This window comes from Dendrobates tinctorius, unplaced genomic scaffold, assembly GCF_039654945.1.
Source record: "Dendrobates tinctorius isolate UK_male_01 unplaced genomic scaffold, ASM3965494v1 ptg000063l, whole genome shotgun sequence".
NCBI lineage: Eukaryota > Metazoa > Chordata > Amphibia > Anura > Dendrobatidae > Dendrobates > Dendrobates tinctorius.
The window spans coordinates 3,128,301-3,155,687 of NW_027361731.1; the positions used below are offsets into that span (position 1 = coordinate 3,128,301).

Sequence of the window (27,387 nt, forward strand, 5' to 3'; positions counted from 1 at the left end):
AAGGAAGGACTACCTCTTGTGATCTATGAAAGTGTGTTGCCACCTTAGGCAAATACGCTGGGTCAGGTTTCAATATAATTCTATCATCCATGATTTTAATGAATGGGGGTATCGCCGATAAGGCCTGAATGTCACTCACTCTGCGAGCGGATGTTAGGGCCACTAATAGTATCGTTTTTAATGATAAGGTTTTTAACGGAGCTGACTGGATGGGTTCGAATGGGGGTCTTGTTAGGGCCGACAACACTAGGTTCAGATCCCATGATGGAATCTTCTGGGTAGTTATTGGTCTAGACCTGGCTGCGGCCCTCATAAATCGTGTTACCCAAGGGTCGCCTGCCACATCCTGATTATAGAGGGCGCCTAGAGCCGCTACCTGTACCTTCAGTGTATTAGTCGCTAGCCCCTGTTCTAACCCCTTTTGGAGGAATTCCAGGATCTTATCCATTTGTATTCCATCCTGAATCCTTGCCCCGGAGCTGGATAGAAATTTCCTCCAGGTTCTACCATAGGCCCTGGTTGTGATTGGTTTCCTACTTTTTTGTAACGTGGAAATTAGATTTTCTGAGAACCCTTTCCTCCTCAGTAGTGCCCTTTCAAATTCCATGCTGTTAAATGGAGGTTCACTGCTCGAGGGTGTAGCACGGGACCTTGCGACAGAAGGTCGGGGAGATCTGGTAGAACCCAGAGGTCGGTTACTGACATTCTCAGCCATGAAAACCATGTTCTTTTTGGCCAAAAGGGGGCTATTAATATTTCTCGAGCCCTGTCTTCCCTGACTTTCCTTATTACTGCCGGGATGAGAATGGCCGGTGGAAAGGCATACATTAGTCCCCGTGTCCATGGAAGCATAAACGCATCCAGGGTCCGTGGATTCCCCCTGGGATTTAGGGAACAGAATGCTTCCACTTTTTTGTTTTTGTGGTCTGCAAACAAATCTATGTCTGGGGTCCCCCACATTTCCACAATCTTCTGAAAAATGGACTGTTTTAGAACCCATTCCCCTTGATGTAGTTGGGTGTGACTCAAAGTCTGCTGTCTGGTTCTCTACTCCCCGTATGTGTAACGCCGATAGGGATAGTAGGTTTTCCTCGGCTAGCCTGAATATTTCGGAGGATGCTTCCATTAGTGTTCTGGACTTGGTTCCCCCCTGGTGGTTTATGTAGGCCACCGTCACTCGATTATCCGAAAATATCCGGATATGACGGCCCTTTAATGCTGGTAAAAAGTGTCTTAGTGCGTAGTTTACCGCCAGCAGTTCTTTTTGGTTCAAGGAGGCTTTTAGTTCTTGACCTCCCCATCCCCGAGCCACCTTGTTGCTCATGTGTGCTCCCCATCCCACGGGACTGGCATCTGTGGTAATTATATGTGTGATTTTTGACTCCCAGGGAATCCCTTTGGACAGGTTGTTTCTGTTCCCCACCAAGCTAGGGAACGAATAGTTTCTGAGTCTAGAGTAATATGGCCTTCCAAGTGGTCTCCTAAAGCCAACTGGTTGCTCAGGACATCCCACTGCACATCTCTCGTGTGTATCTGCGCCCACTGGACCGCCGGCAAGCATGCAGAGAGGGACCCTAACAGAGACATTGCTTGTCTTAGTGTCATGGAAGGGTTCTGCATTGCTTTCTCTATCATGTGAGCGATCCTGTCTTTTTTGTGATCTGGCAGGTAACACACCTGGGTGTTTGAGTCTAGTGTCAGGCCTAGGAACTCCTGGACTCTCCTGGGCTCCAGCCTTGATTTTTTCAGGTTTAGAAGCCACCCGAGGTTTTCTAGAGTGCGCATCACTCTGTCCCTCTGTTCTCTGCATTTCTGGCCTGAGTCGCTCGCTATTAAAAAGTCGTCCAAATATGGGACTATTAGAACATCTTGTTCTCTTATGTGAGCCATCATCTCTGCCATCAATTTTGTGAAGACCCGTGGGGCCACCGAGATCCCAAATGGTAGGGCCCTGTATTGGAATTCTCTTATTTCCCCTGCTATAGAGACCGCTAGTCTGAGGTATTGCCTGGAGTCTTAGTGAATGGGGACATGGTAGTAGGCATCGCTGAGGTCTAAAACCACCATAAAGCATTGTGGAAAGAGAATCTTTATGGTCGATTTGATCGACTCCATTTTGAACTTTTCGTTTTTGACGTAATAATTCAGTCTTTTTAAGTTTATGATAGTCCAGAAGGTACCGTCCAGTTTGGTTATTAGGAAGAGAGGAGAGTAGAACCCTCTGCCTCTCTCCTGCGGGGGAACCTCCTGTAGGACCTTCTTGTTCAACATGCCTAGGACCTCTTTTTCGAGGGAGTCTTGTTCTTTTTTTGATGATCTTATCGGGGTCATTATATATTTTTGAGGTGGGAGAGAAAAAAAAGTCTATCCTTAATCCTGATCTTATGAGATTTATTAACGAGGGATTGTTTGATATTTTCTTCCAGGCTGGGAGAAAAAAAAGCTTAGTCTCCCTCCCACCCTGGGCCAACAGTCACTTGGAGGGCTTTTTGTCTCGGGACGAATTACCAAAGATGAACCCCCTGTCCCTCCTTCTGTCTTCCCATTTTTGATCTCTCGGGGGCCTCCTCTGAAAGAATTTTTTGTTACGAAAGGACCGTTTAAAGCCTGTGGTGCCCACTGGCCCTAGGTTTGGGAATCCTTTCTTTTTGTCGCCCGCCTTTTCAAGGATGTCATCCAAGGTTTCCCCGAACAGGAATTTCCCTTCACAGGGAATGGCGCATAGTTTCATTTTAGTTTGTAGATCTCCCGGCCAACATTTTAACCACAGCGTTCTTCTGGCTGCGTTCGACAAGGCTGCCGTTTTGGATGACAATCTTACCGAATCAGCTGAAGAGTCGGCTAAGAAGGCCGCTGCCCCTCTTATCATAGGAATGGACTCCAGGATCTTTTCTCTGGGAGTGCCTTCCCTTAGCTGCTTCTCTAATCGGTCTACCCACACCATGAGGGCTCTGGAGGTACAGGTTGCCGCTACTGCTGGCCTGATGTTTCCTCCTGCTGATTCCCAGGTGCCCTTGATTAGGGTATCCGCCTTTTTATCTAATGGGTCTTTCAGAGTACCCATATCCTCAAAGGGGAGCGCAAATTTCCTTGAAGCTTTGGCGACTGCCACGTCTAGTTTGGGGGCTTTATCCCACGACGTGGATGCTTCCTCATCAAATGGGTATTTCCTTTTAATGGAAGGAACCGTAGAGTTCTTCCTATCCGGTCTCTCCCATTCTTTATTAATGAGGCCTTGGACATTCTTTTTTAATGGGAATACCCTCCGTTTCTTTTGACCCAGTCCCCCGAACATAATGTCCTGGACTGATCTATCGGTCCGGGGGTCTTCCACCCCCATGGTGGATCTTACCGCTTTTACTAAAGCATCCACTTCGTCCAGGGGGAAACAATGACGACCCTCTGTCTCCTCATCAGAGGATGACGAGTCGGTGTTTGCAATATGGGAGGTGACTTCCCCTGACGACGAGCTCTCTGATTGGGATTCTATTACTGTGTCCCCCTTCCTTCCCTTTCCTTTCCGTTTTTTGGATGAGAGGGCACTCTGAATCTCCGAACGGATTACTGCCCTTAGGTCTGCGGCGTAATCCGGGGTTTCATCACCGAGGATCTCCTGTATGCAGGAGTCGTATAATTTTTTCTCCCAGGCTGTTGGTAATGGCCTTTTACAGGTGGGGCATTCCCTGTTCTTTGTTTTTTCTTTCTTCTTTCCCTGATAAGGGAAAGAAGTTTATTAAAATGGGGAACATTCACGTAGATCACTTACCCCCTATGCGCGGTTGCAGGTACCGGTTCCGGAGGTGGATTTAAATCCCTCACTGGGCGATCCACGGCAGGTGACTTGCTCCTTGCAGTTGATTTACTCTGCTGCGTGGAGTGACTGCTGGACCGGCTCTCCCGCCCGTCCTTATCTTTTTGCCGGCGCGGGTGGTGCTGCCTGTGTTGCTGCTGCTGCTTAATCTGCTCCTCATGCTGGTCGCTGTCCTCCATCCTTTCTGAACGCTTCCAGCCCTGAGGCTGCTTCAGCGTTCTCTTTTTGCATTCCCCGCGCTGACATCACCTGATCCTCCCGGCCTGCACCGCTTTGCCCCCGGGGAGCGCGCACCGCGCATGCGCCGACTGTGGGGACCCGGAAGTCATCCTTTCCATTTCCGGGGCAGCGCCATCTTGGTACACCTCTGTACCCTGGCGCTGCCCGCTCGTGCCGGCGTCCCCCAGCCCCATTCTCCTCTCCGGAGCGGCGGCTCGGTCCTCCCCCGCCCGCTCACCCTGAACAGCCCCCTCAGCTGCAGCGGTGGCGGCTTCAGTAACCGACCCAGCCGCGACAGGGGCCTCCCCGCTGCCGGAGCGCGAACGGGACGGTCCTGGACTCCTCTTGAGGTAAGCTGCTGCCGCTGCTGCTGGTTCCGTGGGTCACCCGTCAAGGACAGGAACCCAACTGGGGGTGGAGGAGAGGTGCCGCTCTTTTATCTGTAGGTTCCTGTCCTTGATGGGCGGACCCCCTCTCTCTGTGGTGCTGTCATGGGTGAGAGAGAAAAAAACAAAACAAGCTAGTCTCAGAAAACCAGAGAGGTTGGTAACTATGCAGATTCCTGATCTTAACACACAACTAGCAGCAGTAGTGGAGCGTTCCTACAATGGCTCTAGACGCCTCGTCACAACCGGAGAACTAAATAAGCCTAAAGCAAGAAAAGGGGAAAACGAACTGTCCCAGAGCAGACCGCAAAGGAAAGACAGCCCCCACACATGTATTGACGGTGAGAAAAGATGAAAACACAAACACAGGCAGGAAAATAGGCAATAAAAATAAAATAAAAAACCAACATAATACTCTGTTCGATGTAGTCCATTTACAGAGTGTCCCTCGACGATCTCACGTGTAGAACAGTCACATCGGTAGATGTGACCGCTCTATCCGACCTCCGGTGTGTTACACCGCTCCGCCATACTCACCCGGCCTCCGCTCCCACGCCGCAGTCGCCCTCCGCTCCCACGCCGCAGCCTCTCTCCACCCGACGGCCGCGGCGGTCACCTGAGACAGACCCGCGACCGATGCCTTCCCTGCATGCTATGCGCATGCGCCATAGGCCGCGGCCGCGCCTCCTTCCTGCTTCTTATGCTCCGGCTGTGCCCTGACCCGGAAGCACATTTGGACCAATGGCTGACCAGACGGGGCCATATCAGGCCGCTTCCCCCTGAGGGAGGCGCCTGATCGTTGTGTTTCCTGACACTCTGGCCTCGCTCCATCGTGCACACTCCAGTCCTGCCTTCACTGTTCCTGCCGTCCTACTCCAGTCCTGCCTTGTGTTCCTGCCGTCCTACTCCAGTCCTGCCTTCACTGTTCCTGCCGTCCTACTCCAGTCCTGCCTTGTGTTCCTGCCGTCCTACTCCAGTCCTGTCTTCAGTGCTCCTGCCGTCCTACTCCAGTCTCAGTCTTACTCCGGTCCATCCTGAGCCGCCCCTCTCGGTACCGGCTACCGTGGTACTCAAACCCCTGGGCCTGCTCCTAACGGTCCCTGTATAGGGGTCGGTTCCACCTGGCAGCTCGCCCGGGGTCCCTCGGTGCCACGGTCCAGAGGGTCCACTCTCGGAGCTCCCGCTCCTGACCACCCACGCTAACAGTACGATCAGGCCATGGACTCCGCCGGTACTACGGCTGCTACCCAGAAAGAGTTGCTATTCCTACGGGAGAATCAGGGGCGCATTATGTCAATCATGAAGTCGATGGACACCCGTTTGTCGGCCTTACAGGTGGCCGATCCTGGAAATGCCACTCAGCTGGCCAGTCTCCAACAGGAGCTGGGCCAGCAGCAAGATACTCAAACCCACATTTTGTCCTACATGGCCTCCTTTGATAGTCGCTTGTCGGCCCTCCAGGCTGCCGCTGCAGTGCCGACTCCTCCCCCTGCGTCTGCTGCTCATCCGACGCCCCGCCTCGCCAAGCCGCCTCGTTTCACCGGGGATCCCAAGCTCTGTAGGGGGTTCTTAAATCAGTGTAGTCTCCACTTTGAATGGCTGCCGCAGCAATATCCCTCGGACCGGGCCAAAGTGGCCTTCATCATGTCCCATCTGGAGGGAGAGGCCCTTTCTTGGGTAAACCCGCTCTGGGAACGTGACGACCCGGTCGTTTCGAGTCTCCCGGTTTTCCTGGATACGTTTCGTAAGGTTTTCGATGAGCCGGGCCGGTTAGCCTCTCTCACTGAGTCACTCTTTAACTTACACCAGGGCTCTCTCACGGTCGGACAGTACGCTATTCGCTTTCGCACTATTTCCTCTGAGCTCGGCTGGAATAACGCAGCTTTGGTGGGGGCATTCTGGCGCGGTCTTTCTAGTAAAATAAAGGATGAACTCGCTGGTCGAGATACCCCGTCCACCTTAGAGGACCTTATCTCGCTGGCTACCCGCATTGACCTGCGCTTCCTGGAGCGCGCTCGGGAGTCAGTGAGAGACAGGCGCTCCTCCAGGTCAGTTCCTCCTTTCGCTCAGTCGGCCAGCTCACGTTCAGTCGGACCTTCTTCCCTCTCTTCGGGTGAGCCCATGCAGATAGATCATCTCAGGTTGGCCGAGTTACGTCAGAGAGAGAGACGGGCACAAGGTCTGTGCCTCTATTGCGGTCATTCGTCACACTATATCCGCACCTGTCCTAAGAGACAGGGAAACGACTCCACCTAGGTCAGGTAAGAGAGGCCTTCCTAGGTGATGATGATGATTCCTCTCAACCCCTTACGATTTCTGTGCTTTTGGTTTCAGGAGGGAGGCGTGGTTCAGAGGTGGCCTACGTGGATTCGGGCTCAGCGGGTAACTTCATTCGGCCGGAAGAGGTAGACAAATACCAAATTCCTGTAGTCACTCTATCTAACCCAATTCAGATTGCCACCGTGGATGGCAAACCGCTACAGGTGACCGTCACCTTGGTCACTGAAGAGGTGGAATTGCAAATCGGAGCATTACATCGAGAGAAGATAGCCTTTTACGTTTTACCTAAGCTCTCTCACGCCATTCTACTCGGTCTTCCATGGTTAAGGACTCATCAGCCTGTTCTCGACTGGTCTTCTGGGGAGATACTCCGCTGGGGGCACCCGTGCCAAGCTCGCTGTCTGACTCCTGTCCGCCTGGCGGCCGCTCCACGGTCACCTCCAGACCTCCCGGGTCTTCCTCCAGCTTACAGCTCCTACGCCGATGTTTTTGATAAGAAGGAAGCAGAGGTCCTCCCTCCACACCGGCCGTTTGACTGCCCAATTGAACTTGTTTCTGGTTCAACCCCCCCAAGGGGCAGAATCTACCCTCTGTCTCCCGTGGAGACCACCGCCATGTCCGAGTACGTCCAAGAGAACCTCGCCAAAGGCTTTATACGGAAATCCTCTTCGCCCGCGGGAGCCGGGTTCTTCTTCGTCAAAAAGAAGGACGGGACTCTACGGCCATGCATTGACTATAGGGGCTTGAATGAGATTACCATCAAGAACAGGTACCCTCTTCCACTCATTCCGGAACTGTTTGACCGTCTCAGAGGGGCTCGGGTCTTTACCAAGCTGGACCTCAGAGGAGCCTACAATCTGGTCCGTATCCGTGCAGGTGACGAGTGGAAGACCGCTTTCAACACTCGAGATGGCCATTACGAGTACCTGGTCATGCCCTTCGGTCTTTGCAATGCTCCTGCAGTCTTTCAAGAGTTCGTCAACGAGATCTTCCGGGATCTCTTGTACTCCTGTGTGGTCGTGTACTTAGACGACATCCTCGTCTTCTCGCCGGACCTCTCGTCCCACAGAAAGAGTGTCCGCCTGGTGCTTCAGCGTCTTCGGGAGAACCGTCTGTATGCAAAGATCGAGAAATGTCTCTTCGAACAGACCTCTCTGCCATTTCTGGGATACATTATCTCCGACGCTGGTCTAAGGATGGATCCCGAGAAGTTGTCTGCCATCCTCAAATGGCCTCGCCCCGTCGGATTAAAGGCGATACAACGATTCCTCGGGTTCGCCAACTATTACCGGCAATTTGTCTCCCACTTCTCCGCGATCACAAGACCCATTTCTGTGCTCACCCGTAAAGGGTCTACTTCCAAGGATTGGTCTCCTGAGGCAGAGGAGGCCTTTCTGTCCCTAAAACGGGCTTTCTCCATGGCTCCGGTCCTGCATCGCCCTGAGAGCGATCGACCTTTTGTACTCGAGGTGGACGCTTCCTCGACTGGTGCCGGGGCGGTGCTGTCCCAGAGAACCGCCTCCGGTCGCCTGCACCCTTGTGGCTTCTTCTCGAAGGCCTTTTCTCCATCCGAGTGTAACTACTCGATCGGTGACCGGGAACTTTTGGCCATCAAGTTGGCCTTGGAGGAATGGCGCCACCTCCTGGAAGGAGCTGTCCATCCTTTTGTCATCTTCTCGGACCACAAGAATCTGGCCTATCTCCAGTCTGCCCAGAGACTAAACCCTCGCCAGGCCAGATGGTCTTTATTTTTTGCCCGATTTGATTTCGAGCTCCGATTCCGTCCCGGCAGCAAGAATTCCAAAGCCGACGCCCTGTCCAGGGTCTTCCAACCACACGAATCCACGGAGGAACCGTCACATATCATTGATCCCACTAGGATCATCACCGTGGCTCCAGTGAACTGGCTTACTCCTCCGCCTGGCAAGACGCTTGTGCCAGAGAATCTCAAGCAAAAGGTTCTTCTATGGGGGCACTCCTCCAAACTGGCCGGCCATGCCGGAACTAAGAAGACCCTTGATCTTATCAAACGTCACTACTGGTGGCCCTCACTTCACCAAGATGTACTCGATTTTGTGGCTTCTTGTCCATCCTGTGCAAAGAACAAGGTACCACGGAGATCTCCGTCTGGCTTGTTGCTTCCGTTGCCTGTCCCTACGGTTCCTTGGGAGAACATCGCCATGGATTTCATCACCGACCTACCCTGCTCTGCGGGCTGCTCAGTCATTCTGGTGGTGGTGGATCGTTTTTTCCAAGATGGCTCACTTCATCCCTCTGCCCGGTCTTCCCTCAGCGCCGGAGCTGGCCGAGATCTTCATTCATCAAGTCTTCAGGCTTCATGGACTACATCGACGCATTGTGTCTGACCGAGGGGTTCAGTTTACCTCCAAGTTCTGGCGTTCGCTTTGTAAGCTTATGAACGTTTCCCTCGACTTCTCCTCGGCCTACCATCCACAGTCCAACGGACAAGTAGAGCGTACCAACCAGACGCTTACGGGATACTTACGCCACTTCTCTAACGCCCACCAGAACGATTGGGTCAGCTTACTCCCCTGGGCAGAGTTCGCTTATAACAACCATGCTGGTGAGTCTTCGGCCAAGTCTCCGTTTTTCATTGTTTTTGGCAGACATCCTGGTGTCCCTCTTCCGATAACCCCTGCCTCTGAGGTACCCGCGGCCAATGCCTTGTCCTCGGAATTTTCTAAGATTTGGGCTGAGACCAACACATCACTCAAGAGATCCGCTGATCAGATGAAGAACTATGCAGACAAAAAGAGGTTGGATTCTCCTCCGTATCGTGTTGGCGACAAGGTCTGGCTCTCCTCCAAATTCGTCCGACTAAAACTGCCCTCCTACAAGTTGGGTCCACGCTACATCGGTCCGTTTGAAATTCTGGGACGTATTAACGAAGTTGCCTACAAATTGAGGTTGCCTGCTTCGCTCCGGATCCCGAACACCTTTCACGTCTCTCTCCTGAAGCCTGTGGTGCTGAATCGTTTCCATTCCTCGCTTGATCTTGGTCCTCAGCCGGTGGGTGCCGACAACGTTTTTGAAGTGCAGGACATCCTCGCTGTGAAAAGGGTTAGAGGTAGGACTTTCTTTCTCGTTGATTGGAAGGGCTTTGGTCCTGAGGAGAGATCCTGGGAGCCTCGGGAGAATATTAATGCTCCCCGTATCCTCAAGAGGTTTCTTGTTAATCTCCGGGGGGGGCGGCTTAGGGGAGGGGGTACTGTTACACCGCTCCGCCATACTCACCCGGCCTCCGCTCCCACGCCGCAGTCGCCCTCCGCTCCCACGCCGCAGCCTCTCTCCACCCGACGGCCGCGGCGGTCACCTGAGACAGACCCGCGACCGATGCCTTCCCTGCATGCTATGCGCATGCGCCATAGGCCGCGGCCGCGCCTCCTTCCTGCTTCTTATGCTCCGGCTGTGCCCTGACCCGGAAGCACATTTGGACCAATGGCTGACCAGACGGGGCCATATCAGGCCGCTTCCCCCTGAGGGAGGCGCCTGATCGTTGTGTTTCCTGACACTCTGGCCTCGCTCCATCGTGCACACTCCAGTCCTGCCTTCACTGTTCCTGCCGTCCTACTCCAGTCCTGCCTTGTGTTCCTGCCGTCCTACTCCAGTCCTGCCTTCACTGTTCCTGCCGTCCTACTCCAGTCCTGCCTTGTGTTCCTGCCGTCCTACTCCAGTCCTGTCTTCAGTGCTCCTGCCGTCCTACTCCAGTCTCAGTCTTACTCCGGTCCATCCTGAGCCGCCCCTCTCGGTACCGGCTACCGTGGTACTCGAACCCCTGGGCCTGCTCCTAACGGTCCCTGTATAGGGGTCGGTTCCACCTGGCAGCTCGCCCGGGGTCCCTCGGTGCCACGGTCCAGAGGGTCCACTCTCGGAGCTCCCGCTCCTGACCACCCACGCTAACACGGTGATACACTGACAGGAGCTAGTATCTCCCGCAGTGATTCAGAGTTCACCAGAGTTTGTGCCCTCACTTACTGCAGTACCTCTGTGTGAGAACTTTCCCACATAGCGGTGCCATATGGAGAGCACCGGAGCCGATCAGCTGATACACTGACAGGAGATTATCGCCCCCGCAGTTTTTTGCCTGAGCCCAAGTAGAGTGGCCACATCTTCCGATGTGACTATTCTACATCTGAGATCACCGTGGGACAATCTGGATTACCTTGGACTACAGCGGACAGGGAGTATACGTTGGTTTATTATTTTACGTTATTTCTAGGAGATGAGGGCATCGGGGATTTGGTGTGCGGGGAGTGTAATTTTTCATTTTTATGTGAATATGTATGTATTATGTATCAATATGTATGTAATTTTTAAACAGTGAGCACAGGTGCCGGCAGATGATACTACTCTCCCATCAGCGACACCTGCTGTCACTGCTATCAGTGACACAATACATAGCCAGTGGGAGCAGTAGTCTCATTAGACCAAGCCTGCTTTTTTACCGCAGCATGATCCCGCAGCGCTGTGACAGTACCAGCAGTAGCATTAACGCACACAGCCGCAGACAACCGCACACACCCACAGACACCCGTACACACACACAGACACCCGAACGCAGACAGCTGCAGATACACACACACACATATCCTCCGCTAAATTTCAAAAATGCAACATTGTTCACAGCAGTGGGAGTCAGAAATGCTTCCAGAGGTCTGCCTCATGCTGTTCCCATGTCATTTGAGCACGTTTTCCATCGATTTCTGCAATTTTTAGTTTCCCAGGGGGCCATGGCAAAAATGCTCGAGTTTCCCATTGACTTACCGTATTATTCGAGTATAAGCCGACCCGAGTATAAGCCGAGGCACCTAATTTTGCCACGGGAAAATTGTGTAAGCTTAATGACTCAAGTATAAACCGGGTATGCATTGTTCCCTCATCCCTTTCCTGCTATGCATGGCTCCCCCCATCCTGTCCTGGTATGCATGGCTTCCCCCATCATTGTTTGCATAGCTCCCACGGTCCTGTCGTATGCATGGCTCCCCTGTCCCATTATTGTATGCATGGCTCTTCCCGGTCCTGTCATTGTATGCATGGCTCCAGCGTGCCCTTGCAGAATCTACCTTGGTCGCGGCACCGGCAGCTGATCCTGTGCTGAGCAATCATGTGGCACCGCTCATTAAGGTAATGAATATGCATGCCTCTCCACTCCCATAGACGTGGAGGGAATATATTCGAGTATAAGCCGGGTATCCATTGTCCCCTCATCCCTGTCCTGCTATGCATGGCTCCCCCCAATTGCTGCTCTGGTATGCATGGCTTCCCCCATCCTGTCCTGGTATGTGTGGCTCCCAATGTCCCATCGTTGTATGCATGACTCCCCCGGTCCCGTTATTGTATGCATGGCTCCACCATCCCATCGTTGTATGTATGGCTCACCCACTCCCTTCCTGGTATGCATGCTTCCTATTCCAAAAAAGAAAACATCCTACTCTCCCTCCTCCAGCGTGCCCTCGCAACATCTTGTTGGTTCCAGCGTGCCTTTGCAGCATCTCCTTTGGTCCCGGCGCCAGCAGCTCTTCCTGTGCTGAGCAATCACTTAACACCACTCATTAAGGTAATGAATATTCCTTCAACGCCTGTGGGAGTGGAGAGGTGTGCATATTCATTACTTTAATGAGTAAAAAAAAACGATGGGGCCCAAACTAACTAGAAAGGACAGGAAAGGAAAGACACTGTCAACAATCTGCCAAAAACCCTACAAAATAACGTCCAACACTTCTGATAACAAAATTAACCCTGAAGTCACTAGACTTCTCCCACTATATCAGCACTCTGAAATATTCTCAGACAGAGCAAAGAGAGGCCAATCTAATAAGGGACAGAAAAAACAAATTGGCAAATACAGATGAGTAAGAGGGGAAATTCAGCACAGAGTCACCACAAACCAGTGGTAAGGATAAAGGTTTGTCTATGCGTTTCAGAGTCCACCGACTCCTTCCTCAAGACGACCATACATAATGAAATAATATCCATACATGATATAAATATAAAACTCTAAGAAAAAGGGCAGCAAGGAACACAGTGAGGGGTGTATACAGTCACATGTCTATTACAGTCACATGTCTATTACAATCACATGAATAAAAATAGGCCATCTGAAGATATGCAATTACAAGTGTTTTCTACCAGGTGGAGATAATAAACACATGTTGACATTTATCTGGCTCTGATGTCATTTTATGTCTCTATTTTGGCTATAGCTCCCATAAAGGCATCTCATTAGCTGCAAAGTTAGTTGGCGAAAGTTTTTCCACGATGGTAGCTCAGTCCGACATGGCTGTTCAACATATTTAGTACTGGTCACTCTCGTACAATGAGTGTTTTTATTTTAATGTTGCCAAACATGAGGAATGACAAGGGGTTGTCCTAGTAGTGGTCAACCCTTTTTAGAAAATACAATATTCAGTTAAAATATTTCCCACATTCTCAACATCAAAAAGCCTTCTCACCTGTGTGACTTCCCTGATGTTTATTAAGATTTAATTTCTGTGTAAAACATTTCCCACATTCTGAACAGGAAAAAGGCTTCTCCCCTGTGTGACTTCCCTGATGTTTATTAAGATTTGATTTCTGTGTAAAACATTTCCCACATTCTGAACAGGAAAAAGGCTTCTCCCCTGTGTGAGTTCTCTAGTGCTTAACCAAATATGATTTTTGTTTAAAACATTTCTCACATTCTGAACAGGAAAAAGACTTCTCCCCTGTGTGAGTTTTCTGGTGCTTAACACAATCTGATTTCTGGTTGAAACATTTCCCACATTCCGAACATGAAAAAGGCTTCTCCCCTGTATGAGTTCTTTGGTGACTAAGAAGAGATGATTTCCTCACAAAACATTTTTCACATTCTGAGCATGAAAAAGGCTTCTCTCCTGTGTGAGTTCCCTGGTGGCTATCAAGATGCACTTTCTGTTTATAGCATTTCCCACATTCTGAGCATGAAAAAGGTTTCTCCCCTGTGTGAGTACTCTGGTGGCTATCAAGATTTTCTTTCCGGTTAAAACATTTCCCACATTCTGAACAGCAAAAAGGCTTCTCTCCTGAATGAGTTCTATGGTGATTAACCAAAACTGATTTATAGCTAAAACATTTCCCACATTCTGAACAGGAAAAAGGTCTTTCCCCTGTGTGAGTTATTTTGTGCTTAACAAAATTTGATTTCTGGTTAAAACATTTCCCACATTCTGAACATGAAAATATATTCTCTGCTGTGTGAATTTTACCATGTTTAAGAAAAGTCTTTTTGAGAAAACTATTTCCATATTCTGAATGTGAAGATGACTTCTTTCCTTTAGAATCAATTTGTTTTTTAATGCTTATTTTGTTACTTTGATTTTCCTTAGTAGTTGGCAATGAACCAGAAGACAGGACCTGTTTCAAAGGATCAGATGACAGATCTTTGCTGTGAAGGGATGACGGTATATATGGAGTAATAGCAATCACTTCAATTGTATCCTGTGGAACCTCAAGATCATCTGATTTAAAAATTGAAGATGTCAGCTGTCCCTCTGATCTCCTGGTACAGTAATCTGCTAAAAATAAGACCAGTTATTAATTTATATCCTCAAATTTTATGTTTTTGAACATTTCTACTTAACTTGTAATTTTTACGAACGGCTTATGTAAAAGTATTGAATTATTCACCAACACAATGACAGTTCAGTCTAATCGAAAGCCTCATAGCATAAACCAGTGGATCGTGATGTTCAATGGTTTGTTCATTTTGCCTCCGTAACATGGAATAAAAAGTCATCAAACAGTGTTATGTAGGTGAAAACGATACCAATAAAACTTCTACTCGTCTCACAAAATACAAGACCCCAGTAAGGTCCATCATCTGTCAGTGGAAATACAAAGGTTTCCACATTATTAGTGGCTTTAAAGCTCTTGAAAAGCAACATTGCTTCCATAAACCAATCCAGCAATATCCCCTCTCCAAAAATTCAAATTTCCACTCACTTCTGAGCCTTGTAGTGTGCCCAAACCACATTTAGCATCCATATATTTGGCATTACTATAGTTAGACGAACCCACTTAATTTACGATGTGTGTTTTTTCCTGGAGCACACACTGGGCACTATGTGTTGGATAATAAAATGGCAAATGTGCTATCTTCACGTTGCAACATCCAGTGCGAGCTAACTTCCGTAAAGTGGCTGTGGAGTCAAAATAGCCACTACTCCCATAGAATAATTCACTGAGGGATTTAATTTAAAAAATGGAGTCACTTTATGGGGATTTCTACTGCTTTAGTTTTCTGTAATTTTGTTATATTAGGGTATCTGCACATGGTGTGTCCCATCTCCACTGGAATCTGCTCCCGAGATGTTTGCTTCCATCACCAGGCAGCGCCTTATTTGTCGTTGCTGGTAAAAGAGACGTCCAATCCAGAAGCTTTGGGTGGTGCTGGCTCTGTCCAGCCACTAAGAATAGAGTGGCCAAGACCAGTAGTACCATCCCATCTGGCAGTATGGGTTCAGCGTCGGACTGGAGCACCTTGGGCCCACCAGAGAAAATCATTCTTGGGGCCCACTATGTAGCTACATAGAAATAAATACAAAACCACCAATTGTGTGGTAAAACACGCTAATATAAGGTAGTACACGTCTTAATTATGTGGCAGGGGTTGGCGTAGAATCATAGAGGGGTAGCCACCTCATAGAATATAATGTAGCCTCCCTCATAAAATATAATGCAGCCCCCCTCATATGGTATAACGTAGTCCCCACCATAGAATATAATGTAGCACCCTCATAGGGTATAATGCAGCCCCTCACATAGTATAATGCAGCACCACCACAGAATATAATGCAACCCCCCCATAGAGTATACTGTAGCCCCCTAATAGGGCATAATGCTGCCCCCTCATATAATATGATGCAGCCCCCAGAATATAATGTAGTCCCCTGAGAATAATGCAGCCTCACCTCAGAATATAATGCAGCCCCCCCATAGAGTATACTGTAGCCCGCTAATAGGGCATAATGCTGCCCCCTCATATAATATGATGTAGCCCCAAGAATATAATGTAGTCCCCTGAGAGAATGCAGCCCCCCCAATAGGGCATAATGCTGCCCCCCTCATATAATATGTAGCCCCCCAGAATATAATGTAGTCCCCTGAGAGAATAATGCAGCCCCACCACAGAATATAATGCAGCCCCCCATAGAGTATACTGTAGTCCCCTCACATAGTAATATGTAGCCCCCAGAATATAATGTAGTCCCCTGAGAGAATAATGTAGCCCCCTCATATAGTATGATCTAGCCCCCAGAATATAATGTAGTCTCCTGAGAATAATGCAGTCCCCCACAGAATATAATGTAGCCCCCTCAAAGTATAATGCAGCCCCTCTCTACCCCCATCATTGTCCATATCACCACCTCCATCATTGCCTTTTCCCCCACCACCCTAATCATTTTCCCCCACCACCCCAGCTGACAGCGGGCATTTAACTAGAGCTTCCGGCCTCCAGGCCGAAAGTGAGCTCATTGCCAACCCCCGTCACGTGATCGGTGGTCGGCGACGCGTTGCCTAGACAACCAGAAGTTGTGCTTTGGCCGGCGCTCAAAGTACTGCAGCAAATCTGCTACATGTGGGCGATCTGCTCATCGCCCATATGTAGCAGAGCAGATTGGGTTGTGCATGCTTCAAACCTCCTATGGAGACTATTGAAGCTTGCCAAAAGTAAAAAAATGTTTAAATAAAAAAAAAAAAATTATAGAAACCTAAAAGTTCAAATCACCCCCCTTTCGCCCCAATCAAAATAAAATTAACAAAATAAAAAAATCACACACACACATATTAGGTATCACCACGTTCAGAATCAACTGATCAATAAAAAAAAGCATTAACCCGATCGCTAAACGGCTTGGTGAGAAAAAATTCAAAACGCCAGAATTACGTTTTTTTGGTCGCCGCGACATTGCATTAAAATGCAATAACGGGCGATCAAGAGAACGTATTTGCACAAGTGATATCATTAAAAACTTCACCTCGGCCCGCAAAAAATAAGACCTCACCCGACCCCAGATCACGAAAAATGAAGACGCTACGAGTCTCCGAAAATTGCGCAATTTTTTTTTTTTAAGCAAACTTTGGAATTTTTTTTCACGACTTAGATAAAAAAAGAACCTAGACATGTTAGGAGTCTATGAACTCGTAATGACCTGGAGAATCATAATGGCAGGTCAGTTTTTGCATTTATTGAACCTAGCAAAAAAGCCAAGCAAAAAACGAGTGTGGGATTGCACTTTTTTTTTTTTTGCAATTTCACAACACTTGGAATTTTTTTTTCCATTTTCGAGTACACGACAATGCTAAACCCAATGATGTCGTTCAAAAGTACAACTCGTCCCTCAAAAAAAGAATTCCTCACATGGCCATATTGACAGAAAAAAAAAAAAAAAAAAAGTTATGGCTCTGGGAAGGAGGGGAGCGAAAAACGAAAAATCGAAAACCGCTCCGGTCATGAAGGGGTTAAAGGATACAAGGTAGTTGCAGACTCACATAATATCAGTATTTGCAGATGATACAAAACTATGTAAGGTAGTTAACACAAAGGAGGACAGTTTGCAACTACAGACAGATTTGAGTAAATTGGAGAATTGGACTGAAAAATGGCAAATGAGGTTTAACACAGATAAGTGTAAGGTTATGCACATGGGAGGGAGAAACAGATGCTACAATTACTTACTAAATGGGAAACTGCTGGGGAAATCAGACATGGAAAAAGACTTAGGCATCTTAGTCAATAAGAAGCTAAATTGGAGTGCCCAGTGTCAGGCAGCTGCCACCAAAGCAAATAGGGTCATGACATGCATTAGAAGAGGTCTGGGGACACGAGATGAAAACATAATTCTCCCTCTGTACAAATCACTCGTCAGACCACACTTGGAGTATTGTGTGCAATTTTGGACGCCGGTGCTCAAGAAAGACATTACTGAACTTGAAAGGGTTCAAAGGCAGGCTACTAAAATGATAAATGGAGTTGGTTCACTACAATACCCAGAAAGGTTATCAAAATTAGGTCTATTTACTCTAGAAAAGAGAAGACTTAGGGGAGACCTAATATATATGTACAAGTATATCAGAGGGCAATACAGAGATCTCTCCAATGAACTGTTTGTACCAAGAACTGTGACAAGAACAAGGGGGCATTCTCTTCGTTTGGAGGAAAGACAATTTCTGCACCAGCATAGAAGAGGGTTCTTCACGGTAAGAGCAGTGAGGCTCTGGAATTCTCTTCCTGAGGAAGTGGTGATGGCCAACTCACTGAATGAATGTAAGAAAGGAATGGATGCTTTTCTTGTGAGTAACAGTATAGAAGGTTACGAATAACAGAATATTATAGGTAGATGGTTGACCCAGCTTAGGGGAAGGAATTTTTTTCTCTATGGAGAAAATTGGCTTCTACTCTGTGGGTTTTTTTTTGCCTTCCCCAGGATCAACAATGCAGAACAGCTGCACTAAAAATAGGCTGAACTAGATGGACATAAGGTCTTCCTTCAGCCTTCAAAACTATGTTATGTTATAAGTGAGGCAGGCCGATCCCACCACCATCGAACTACCATACAAAATGAACGTCTAAAAAAAGACAGAATAAAAAAAAAAAGTTATATCCCCAACAACAACATATGCTTGGGGGAGAGCTCCATCACTAAACCAGAGTTGCACTTATTTATGGTGGACCATTGGAGCTACTAAGTTCTGAAATTATTCATTGCTCCCCATATCAGAAGAGATTGTGCAGTAATATCAATTCCTTAGGCTCAAAACATAATGCAATTTATGATGTTGCCCGATTCCATGAAGTCAGGGCTGGAGCCATGCCAACACATCTCCTGCAGGCATGAATAAATGTACATTACAGCCATCAGCTACACACAGCTTAGAGATATATCATGTGTGAGGCACTGACAGGTATTATATATGAAGGTCGCCATATGTCATACAGGATGCACAAAGAAGTATATGGCTGCTGGAGTGCATTGCAGTCACAGATATAGCTGTGGTTGGAATGCAAAATAAAAGTAAGTGTGGTCTTGGACAAGCGATTTATCCAAGGCAAATTTAAGAAAACCCGGCATGGGCTTTTATTTTTGGAGCCAACTGCAGGATGGTTGTGGAAAGGTTCGCTCCCTCCAGTCCGGGTCTTACAACTGGCCCTTGGCCACAGAATCTATTTAAAACTCTGCAGCAAAGGGTTGGGTGTGTCAGTCTTGGTTTGCAAACTGCAGAGCAGGTGGCTCTGCAAGATTCAGCCTGTGACGCAACATGGAGCCAAGTGAAGCCAAAAGGCTAGGAACCCCTGAGTGTGACACGGTGGTGCAGTCGCCCTCAGCAACCGGTCTTGGATACAGACTGTTGTGATGCCCGGCTGCAATCCAGAGTATACAGTGTGCTGTTCATTTTGTAAGTTTTGGACATTAAAAGACATTTGCGTTGAACTTTTATGTGGTCCCTGCCTATTTGTTGCACTGCACCAACCCCGCTGCACTACACCTGGCAAAGGTATAATGTGTTTTATGTAGTTTATCACAATCCTGTTTGAAAATAGTCAGTTTTAAAAGAAATTGAAAAGTCAGGATAACGGGAAATGTTGTCGAACATAAAAGTGAAGTTTGGTCAGAAAGACTGGACCTGGTCTTGTAGGGACCATATGAGAACATTCAGCAGCACAGAACTTGCTGACAACTTTAACTTTATCTTCCAAAAGGTAAGGGAGAAAACAAGGGGAACTGCTACCTTGGATCTAATCCTTATAAACAGGGAGGAAATGGTTGAGGAGGTAAAAGTGGCTGGGACCCTAGGAGGTAGCGACCATGCTATTTTAGAATTTTGGATAACTAGAGGCGGAAGACCTGTGAAGACTCAGACGTCAAGGTTAGATTTCAGAAAGGCAGATTTTAAGGGATTCAGAAAGAGAATTGGAGGAATCCAATGGCTGGATATCCTTAAAGACAAAAATGTCCAGGAAGGATGGGAAATCTTGAAAAATGAAATTCTCAAAGCACAGTTGTTAACAATTCCGAAAAGAGGGAAGAATAGGAAGCAGTTAAGGAAACCAGGATGGATGAACACAGAACTTAAGCACATGCTAAAAAGGAAGAAAAAAATGTTTATAAAATGGAAAGAGGGAGGCATATCTAAAGAAGAATATAATGCTGTCTGCAGAACTTGCAGGGCACAAATCAGATTAGCTAAAGCTGAAAATGAATTGAGGCTTGCAAGAGATGTCAAAAGCAATAATAAAGGATTTTGGGGATATGTCAAAAGTAAAAGAAAAGTCAAAGATGCTATAGGATTTTTACAGGATAAAAATGATGAAATGGTAAGACAGGATGTTGAGAAGGCTGAACTTTTAAATTCCTATTTTGCATCTGTTTTCTCTCAGAAAGGAAATGTAACATCAACTGTTATTCACTGTCCTATTAAGGGAATAGAAGAATCCAGGATATCTATAAACAGAAAGATAGTGAGGAAACACTTAGCTAGCCTAAATGAATTCAAGTCTCCAGGTCCAGATGAATTACACCCCAGAGTACTGAAGGAGATAGCAGAAGAAATTTTTGAACCCCTCTCTATAATCTTTGAAAATTCTTGGAGAACAGGAGAAGTGCCAGAAGACTGGAGAAGAGCAAATGTTGTTCCTATCTTCAAAAAGGGGAAGAAGGTGGACCCAGGTAACTATAGGCCGGTGAGTCTGACTTCTATACCAGGAAAGATCTTTGAACAAATTATTAAACAACATGTATGTCAATACCTGGATAAGAATGAAGTGATTAAACAGAGTCAGCATGGGTTTGTAACTAATAAGTCATGTCAGACTAACTTAATTTCCTTCTATGACGGTATCACTGATTGGGTGGATCAAGGAAATGCTGTAGATATAGTATATCTTGACTTCAGCAAAGCATTTGACAAAGTCTCTCATACAATCCTTATTGAAAAAATGATTAAGTATGGAATGGACAAGGCAACTGTTAGGTGGATTCATAACTGGCTTAGTGATCAGACCCAAAGAGTGGTCGTAAATGGCTGCACATCCAGTTGGAAGAATGTCTCAAGTGGGGTACCACAGGGCTCTGTCCTGGGCCCTGTATTGTTCAACATCTTTATCAACGATTTAGATGAAGGAATTGAGGGTAAACTGATTAAATTTGCTGATGACACAAAGCTAGGAGGGATAGCTAATACTAGAGAAGAGAGAGAGAGAGGATTCAAAAAGATTTAAATAAACTGGAGAAGTGGGCAGCAACAAACAGAATGGTTTTTAACAGGGAGAAATGCAAAGTACTACATCTGGGCAATAAAAATGGAAAAAGCATATATAGAATGGGAGGAATAGGGCTAAGTGACAGCACATGTGAAAAAGACTTGGGTATACTAATAGATCACAGACTGAATATGAGTCAACAGTGTGATGCAGCAGCAAAAAAGGCAAATGCAATTCTAGGATGTATTAACAGAAGCATACAGTCTAGATCACGTGAAGTCATTATTTCCCTCTACTCCTCTTTGGTCAGACCTCATCTGGAATATTGTGTCCAGTTTTGGGCACCACATTTTAAAAAAGACATCAACAAACTGGAGCAAGTTCAGAAAAGAGCGACCAGAATGGTGACCGGTCTGCAAACCCTGTCTTATGAGGAAAGGTTGCAGGATTTGGGAATGTTTAGTTTGCAAAAGAGAAGACTGAGAGGAGACTTAATAGCTGTCTACAAATATCTAAAGGGCTGTCACATTGTAGAAGGATCAACTTTATTCTCATTTGCACAAGGAAAGACTAGAAGCAATGGGATGAAACTGAATGGGAGGAGACACAGATTAGATATTAGAAAAAACTTTTTGACAGTTAGAGTGATCAATGAGTGGAACAGGCTGCCACGAGAAGTGGTGAGTTCTCCTTCAATGGAAGTCTTCAAACAGAGGCTGGACAGACATCTGACTGGGATGATTTAGCGAATCCTGCTTTGAGCAGGGGGTTGGACCAGATGGCCCAGGAGGTCCCTTCCAACTCTACGATTCTATGAAGGGAGAGAAGGTAGATTCACCCAATAAGATATCAGGATTCTAGGAAGCCAACAGCATCATTACCCTCCGATTTCTCTTAGAGACCCATCATAACATTTTTCTTCATGTCACTTTCTAACTTGTCAGCACATTCTACGTACGTGGTCATTTGGCCCTGTAACTTACAGATCTGGAGAAGTAAGAAACAGCATTTTCTATTTCAAGTAGGTGGATCTTCCAGGTTGTAAGTTCTATAGAAAAGGGCTTTCAATGACCAAAGTCATTTGAACAGTTTTTGGTGGAGGAGAATGTTGCGGTCTAGTGGAAAACTGGTGATCACACGATTGTGATACGTCCGGACTACACCAGCGATAAAGCAGCCACAGCCGGTGACTGAGAAGAATCTCTAACTTCTCTGCATTCAGTGGTTACTACTCACCTGGGTAGTCATATGTAGGAATCTCGTCTTTACACCGCTCATCACCTCTCACATATGTCTCTGTAGTATTAATATGGGTCAGATCTTCACCCTGAAACAAATATTGTAAAAGTCACAGACTTTTTGGAGAAGTCACATCTATGATCAGATTGTTAAGGCATATGTACAGTGCCTTGCGAAAGTATTCGGCCCCCTGGAACTTTTCAACCTTTTCCCACATATCATGCTTCAAACATAAAGATACCAAACGTAAATTTTTGGTGAAGAATCAACAAGTGGAACACAATTGTGAAGTTGAACGAAATTTATTGGTTATTTTGAATTTTTGTGGAAATTCAAAAACTGAAAAGTGGGGCGTGCAATATTATTCAGCCCCTTTACTTTCAGTGCAGCAAACTCACTCCAGAAGTTCTTTGTGGATCTCTGAAAGATCCAATGTTGTCCTAAATGACTAATGATGATAAATATAATCCACCTGTGTGTAATCAGGTCTCCGTATAAATGCACCTGCTCTGTGATAGTCTCAGGGTTCTGTTAAATCACAGAGAGCACCATGAAGACCAAGGAACACAACAGGCAGGTCCGTGATACTGTTGTGGAGAAGTTTTATGCCGGATTTGGATACAAAATGATTTCCAAAACTTTAAACATCCCAAGGAACACTGTGCAAGCGAACATATTGAAATGGACGGAGTATCATACCACTGCAAATCTACCAAGACCCAGCCGTCCCTCTAAAATTTCATCTCAAACAAGGAGAAGACTGATCAGAGATGCAGCCAAGAGGCCCATGATCACGTTCGATGAACTACAGAGATCTACAGCTGAGGTGGGACACTCTGTCCATAGGACAACAATCAGTCATACACTGCACAAATCTGGCCTTTATGGAAGAGTGGCAAGAAGAAAGCCATTTCTCAAAGATATCCATAAAATGTGTTGTTTAAAGTTTGCAACAAGCCACCTGGGAGACACACCAAACATGTAGAAGAAGGTACTCTGGTCAGATGAAACCAAAATCGAACTTTTTGGCAACAATGCCAAACAATACAGTTGTGGCTAAAAGTATTGACACCCCTGCAATTTTGTCAGATAATACTCAGTTTCTTCCTGAAAATGATTGCAAACACAAATTCTTTGGTATTATTATCTTCATTTAATTTGTCTTAAATGAAAAAACACAAAAAGAATTGTCCTAAAGCCAAATTGGATATAATTCCACACCAAACATAAAAAAGAGGGTGGATAAAAGTATTGGCACTGTTCGAAACATCATGTGATGCTTCTCTAATTTGTGTAATTAACAGCACCTGTAACTTACCTGTGGCACCTAACAGGTGTTGGCAATAACTAAATCACACTTGCAGCCAGTTGACATGGATTAAAGTTGACAACCTCTGTCCTTGTGTGTACCACATTGAGCATGGAGAAAAGAAAGACCAAAGAACTGTCTGAGGACTTGAGAAACCAAATTGTGAGGAAGCATGAGCAATCTCAAGGCTACAAGTCCATCTCCAAAGACCAGAATGTTCCTGTGTCTACCGTGCGCAGTAGGGTGACCACAAAAATTCGATGTCGGAATTTTGTCCGTCTGGACCCCACAAAACGATTCCCCTTTCCAGATATTGAGATAGCCAAAATTTGAGCTCGATCAAACGACGTTAACCCGTGCCGCTCGTTGCTCAAAGTTTGAAAAAATCCAAATTGAGGTTTTTTAAGATTTAGGTATTTTGCATAGTCTGTTAGACTATAAAGAATGTGACAACAACATTGCAGAAATAGCCCTGACCAAATTTTCGAACCATTTGTGGTATTTGAATGCAGAGTTGGTGGGATTATCGTTTTTTGATCCCACCATTACAGACAATGAAAAGTTGTTAATGGCTAATAAATTGCTCAGTAGCACAGATGAACCATCAGAGCATGCTAGGGTTGTAAAGCCAAAAGTTAGGAAAGAAAAATTAAAAGAGGTAGGAAGTAACCGACTTTAACGACCTTCTGACAAAAGATGAAGAACAAAAGCAATATGTCCTGCAAGTTGTAAGCAAATGCCGAGCATTATATTCTGACGTTTCAAAAACTACTTTAACAAAAGCTCTAGAATAGATTAGATAACTATGTAAAATTATCAACTCATGTAGGTTAGCGTGCTCTGATGGTTCATCTGTGCTACTGAGCAATTTATTAGCCATTAACAACTTTTCATTGTCTGTAATGGTGGGATCAAAAAACGATAATCCCACCAACTCTGCATTCAAATACCACAAATGGTTCGAAAATTTGGTCAGGGCTATTTCTGCAATGTTGTTGTCACATTCTTTATAGTCTAACAGACTATGCAAAATACCTAAATCTTAAAAAACGTCAATTTGGATTTTTTCAAACTTTGAGCAACGGGCGGCACGGGTTAACGTCGTTTGATCGAGCTCAAATTTTGGCTCTCTCAATATCTGGAAAGGGGAATCGTTTTTTGGGGTCCAGACGGACAAGATTCCAACATTTTTTTACCCCCATATGAGATCCGGTCACCCTAGTGCGCAGTGTCATCAAGAAGTTTAAAGCCCATGGCACTGTGGCTAACCTCCCTAGATGTGGACGGAAAAGAAAAATTGACAAGCGATTTCAACGCAAGATTGTGCAGATGTTGGATAAAAGCCTCGACTAACATCCAAACAAGTTCAAGCTGCCCTGCAGTCCGAGGGTACAACAGTGTCAACCCGTACTATCCGTTGGCATCTGAATGAAAAGGGACTGTATGGTAGGAGACCCAGGAAGACCCCACTTCTTACCCTGAGACATAAAAAAGCCAGGCTGGAGTTTGCCAAAATTTACCTGAAAAAGCCTAAAACGTTTTGGAAGAATGTTCTCTGGTCAGATGAGACAAAAGTAGAGCTTTTTGGGCAAAGGCATCAACATAGAGTTTACAGGAGAAAAAAAGAGGCATTCAAAGAAAAAAAAGCACAGTCCCTACAGTCAAACATGGCGGAGGTTCCCTGATGTTTTGGGGTTGCTTTGCTGCCTCTGGCACTGGACTGCTTGACCGTGTGCATGGCATGATGAAGTCTGAAGACTACCAACAAATTTTGCAGCATAATGTAGGGCCCAGTGTGAGAAAGCTGGGTCTCCCTCAGAGGTCATGGGTCTTCCAGCAGGACAATGACCCAAAACACACTTCAAAAAGCACTAGAAAATGGTTTGAGAGAAAGCACTGGAGACTTCTAAGGTGGCCAGCAATGAGTCCAGACCTGAATCCCGTAGAACACCTGTGGAGAGATCTAAAAATGGCAGTTTGGAGAAGGCACCCTTCTAATATCAGGGACCTGGTGCAGTTTGCCAAAGAATGGTCTAAAATTCCAGCAGAGCATTGTAAGAAACTCACTGATGGTTGCCTGAAGCGGTTTGTCGCAGTTATTTTGGCTAAAGGTTGTGCAACCAAGTATTAGGCTGAGGGTGCCAATACTTTTGTCTGGCCCATTTTTGGAGTTTTGTGTGAAATGATCAATGTTTTGCTTTTTGCTTCATTCTCTTTTGTGTTTTTTTCATTTAAGACAAATTAAATGAAGATAATAATACCAAAGAATTTGTGTTTGCAATCATTTTCAGGAAGAAACTGAGTATTATCTGACAAAACTGCAGGGGTGTCAATACTTTTGGCCACAACTGTATGTTTGGCATAAAGGCAACACAGCTCATCACCCTGAACACATCATTCCCACTGTCAAACATGGTGGTGGTAGCATCATGGTTTGGGCCTGCTTTTCTTCAGCAGGGACAGGGAAGATGGTTGAAGTTGATGGGAAGATGGATGGAGCCAAATACAGGACCATTCTTGAAGAAAACCTGTTGGAGTCTGAAAAAGACCTGAGACTGGGACGGAGATTTGTCTTCCAACAAGACAATGATCCCAAACATAAAGCAAACTCTACAATGGAATGGTTCACAAATAAACGTATCCAGGTGTTAGAATGGCCAAGTCAAAGTCCAGACCTGAATCCAATCGAGAATCTGTGGAAAGAGCTGAAAACTGTTGTTCACAAACGATCTCCATCAAACCTCACTGAGCTCGAGCTGTTTGCCAAGGAAGAATGGGCTAGAATTTCAGTCTCTCGATGTACAAGACTTACCTCCACATAGCACATTCGGTGAGTTATTTTCCCCTTGTTAGAGCTCACCACATTGCATTATATAGCTACTCTGTTCCATATGTTTTATATCAAAGTAGTCTTTTGATATTACAGATATTTATACTACCGCCATGTTGAGCAATTACACTCTGAATGTCCTGTACCATACATAATGCTATGTATTTAGATATGTTGTATGCCTTGTACTGAGTACTTTCATTTTTCTTATAGTTTTACACTGATCCCATCAATAAAAGTTGTAAAGGACCCCCTGCGTCTATCTCAGTGCATTGGTAGGAAAGAGTTTAGCTGTCTGTCAACTCACTTTTCTTAAGCACAAAGTTGAGGGTGCCAGAACAGTAAAACGACTACTATAAACTGGGTTGAAGCACAGTCACTGGCTTCTATCAGAGAGCAGTCAAGCAGCATACAGACACTATGTCAGATAGAGGATCTGAAGATGATGCAACACGCTCACATGGCAGCTCATCAGCTTCAAGGAAGTCTGTGAGCAGCACCGCAATTGCCACCGCCAAGCTTCCAAATTTAGAACTGCCTTTGCTGAGCAGGAGTTGAAATTAGGGTGGTTTCACATTAGCGTTTTTGTGCGCTGCGTTTCATGCGCACCGAAAAACGTGTGAAAAACGCATGACAACGCTTCTTTTTTCCGACGCATGCGCTTAAAAGCGCAGTGTTTACACGCGTTCGTATGCGTTTTTTTGCATGCGTTTGCGTTTTTATGCGCATGCGATCAAAGGAAAAAAAAAAAAAAAGGACAGATGTGAAATTCAATGATAAAAAACACAACCAATGGGACACAAGTGGGCGGGTCTCATGAGATTACTGTAAATCTACCATTGCAGAGAAGAAATCCTCCCATTTTGCTCCTGTCTCCTGCGTCAAGATTGTACCGCAATCTTGATTTGGATCTTGGCTTGTTTTTTTACTTTTGTTGTAGCTTGTGACGAAGAACGGGAGAGAAAAAGACGGAGAAGCCGGCGTAGGCGATTTTGGCGACACCCTATTGTGGAAGTCAGGGAGAGCTTTGGAACTTACCACTCTTTATTCACCGAGCTAAATAACAATCCAGAC

General features: G+C 46.2%; 1 protein-coding gene across 1 annotated transcript in view; it reads right to left on the reverse strand.

The window, feature by feature from the left end:
• Positions 1-27,387, reverse strand: part of LOC141094183 (uncharacterized) — a 184,260-nt gene that overhangs the window by 110,635 nt on the left and 46,238 nt on the right. The window contains 2 exon segments of the mRNA XM_073579942.1: positions 14,089-14,249; positions 22,172-22,262. Of these exon segments, the coding sequence (XP_073436043.1) occupies positions 14,089-14,249; positions 22,172-22,262 (252 nt within the window).